Source organism: Camelina sativa, chromosome 14, assembly GCF_000633955.1.
Source record: "Camelina sativa cultivar DH55 chromosome 14, Cs, whole genome shotgun sequence".
NCBI classification, from domain to species: Eukaryota; Viridiplantae; Streptophyta; class Magnoliopsida; order Brassicales; family Brassicaceae; genus Camelina; species Camelina sativa.
Window position 1 is genome coordinate 9,204,785 of NC_025698.1, and position 1,112 is coordinate 9,205,896.

At 35.7% G+C, this 1,112-nt stretch overlaps 1 protein-coding gene across 1 annotated transcript in view; it reads left to right on the forward strand.

Annotated features, from left to right (window-relative positions):
* LOC104743395 overlaps window positions 436–1,112 on the forward strand; it is a gene marked incomplete at its 5' end in the record, with an annotated part of 1,335 nt that continues 658 nt past the window's right edge. The window contains 3 exons of the mRNA XM_019235473.1: window positions 436–475; window positions 570–862; window positions 948–1,092. Of these exons, the coding sequence (XP_019091018.1) occupies window positions 436–475; window positions 570–862; window positions 948–1,092 (478 nt within the window). The remainder of the gene's footprint in view (window positions 476–569; window positions 863–947; window positions 1,093–1,112) is intronic.

Sequence of the window (1,112 nt, forward strand, 5' to 3'; positions counted from 1 at the left end):
TTTTGAATCGCTGGCTTTTTGCTGGCTTCAGGGATTTGTGTTTACTGTGTCTTTAAAAACATGGGACCACTATGATCATCTTTTATCTTCTAAAGTTATCCAAGGAGATAAAAACAGATCATTGACAGAAAAAGAAAATTTCTTGGAGAAACACACATACATGTGCTCCTATATATGTCTCTGAAATATGAAGGTTTGTTTTCATATATTGTTTAATTTGACTTAACTTTGTGTAGTGTTTGATCCCTCTTTGATCNCAGCGACACTGCCGGAAAGAAAAAGGTATTGTATTGATGCATATCTAGAAATTATGAACTAAAACTGCCACATTGAACGAAAACCTAGTGATTAATTCTGTTCTGAGGACCAGATGAGATTCATATTAACTCATATATATTAACAGACATCAAGCAATGGCGAGAAACAGAAGATGGNAAGCTTAGCGGAAAGAAGCATGAGTCTACTTCAGATTCTTGTGAGTAAAGTATTCATAGGCTACTTGAACGATATTTGCATAGATCATTGAGCATATTATTCATATTTTTCATATGCGTTTGATGTATACATAGCTCAAGAATCATTAGGACCTCCTTTGAGTAAAGAAGTCCAAGGTTGGCCTCAAGACGAAGAAACCTTCCTAGCCATTGGAACACTTGGAAACAATATCTGCCCCAAGGAAGAAGAAGAAACAGAATCTAGCAAAGATCTAACTGCGGTTAATACAGATGTTACAATCGGGAAGAAGAAATCGCTTTCTTTTCTTCTCAAGAAGATGTTTGTTTGCACAAGTGGTTTCAAAACTCCACCTCATCTTCTTGATTTGTCTAGAGGAGATACTATGCCCAATACTCGAATGGAAAAGGTACTTTTATCTACCTACATATATGTGACCAAATTATCCGATTACGAGCAATGATGAAATCTATATATTGTTTGCTTGTGTGCAGATGCTTAGGACAATACTCAACAAGAAGATACATCCACAACGTTCAAATTCCATTGCAAAAAAGTACTTGGAGAATAATCATAAGATTATAGATGAAGCTCGTTCAAGTGTTGAGGCCAACAAATGGGTCAAGACTGACTCTGAATGTGAGATTTTCTAAATACAT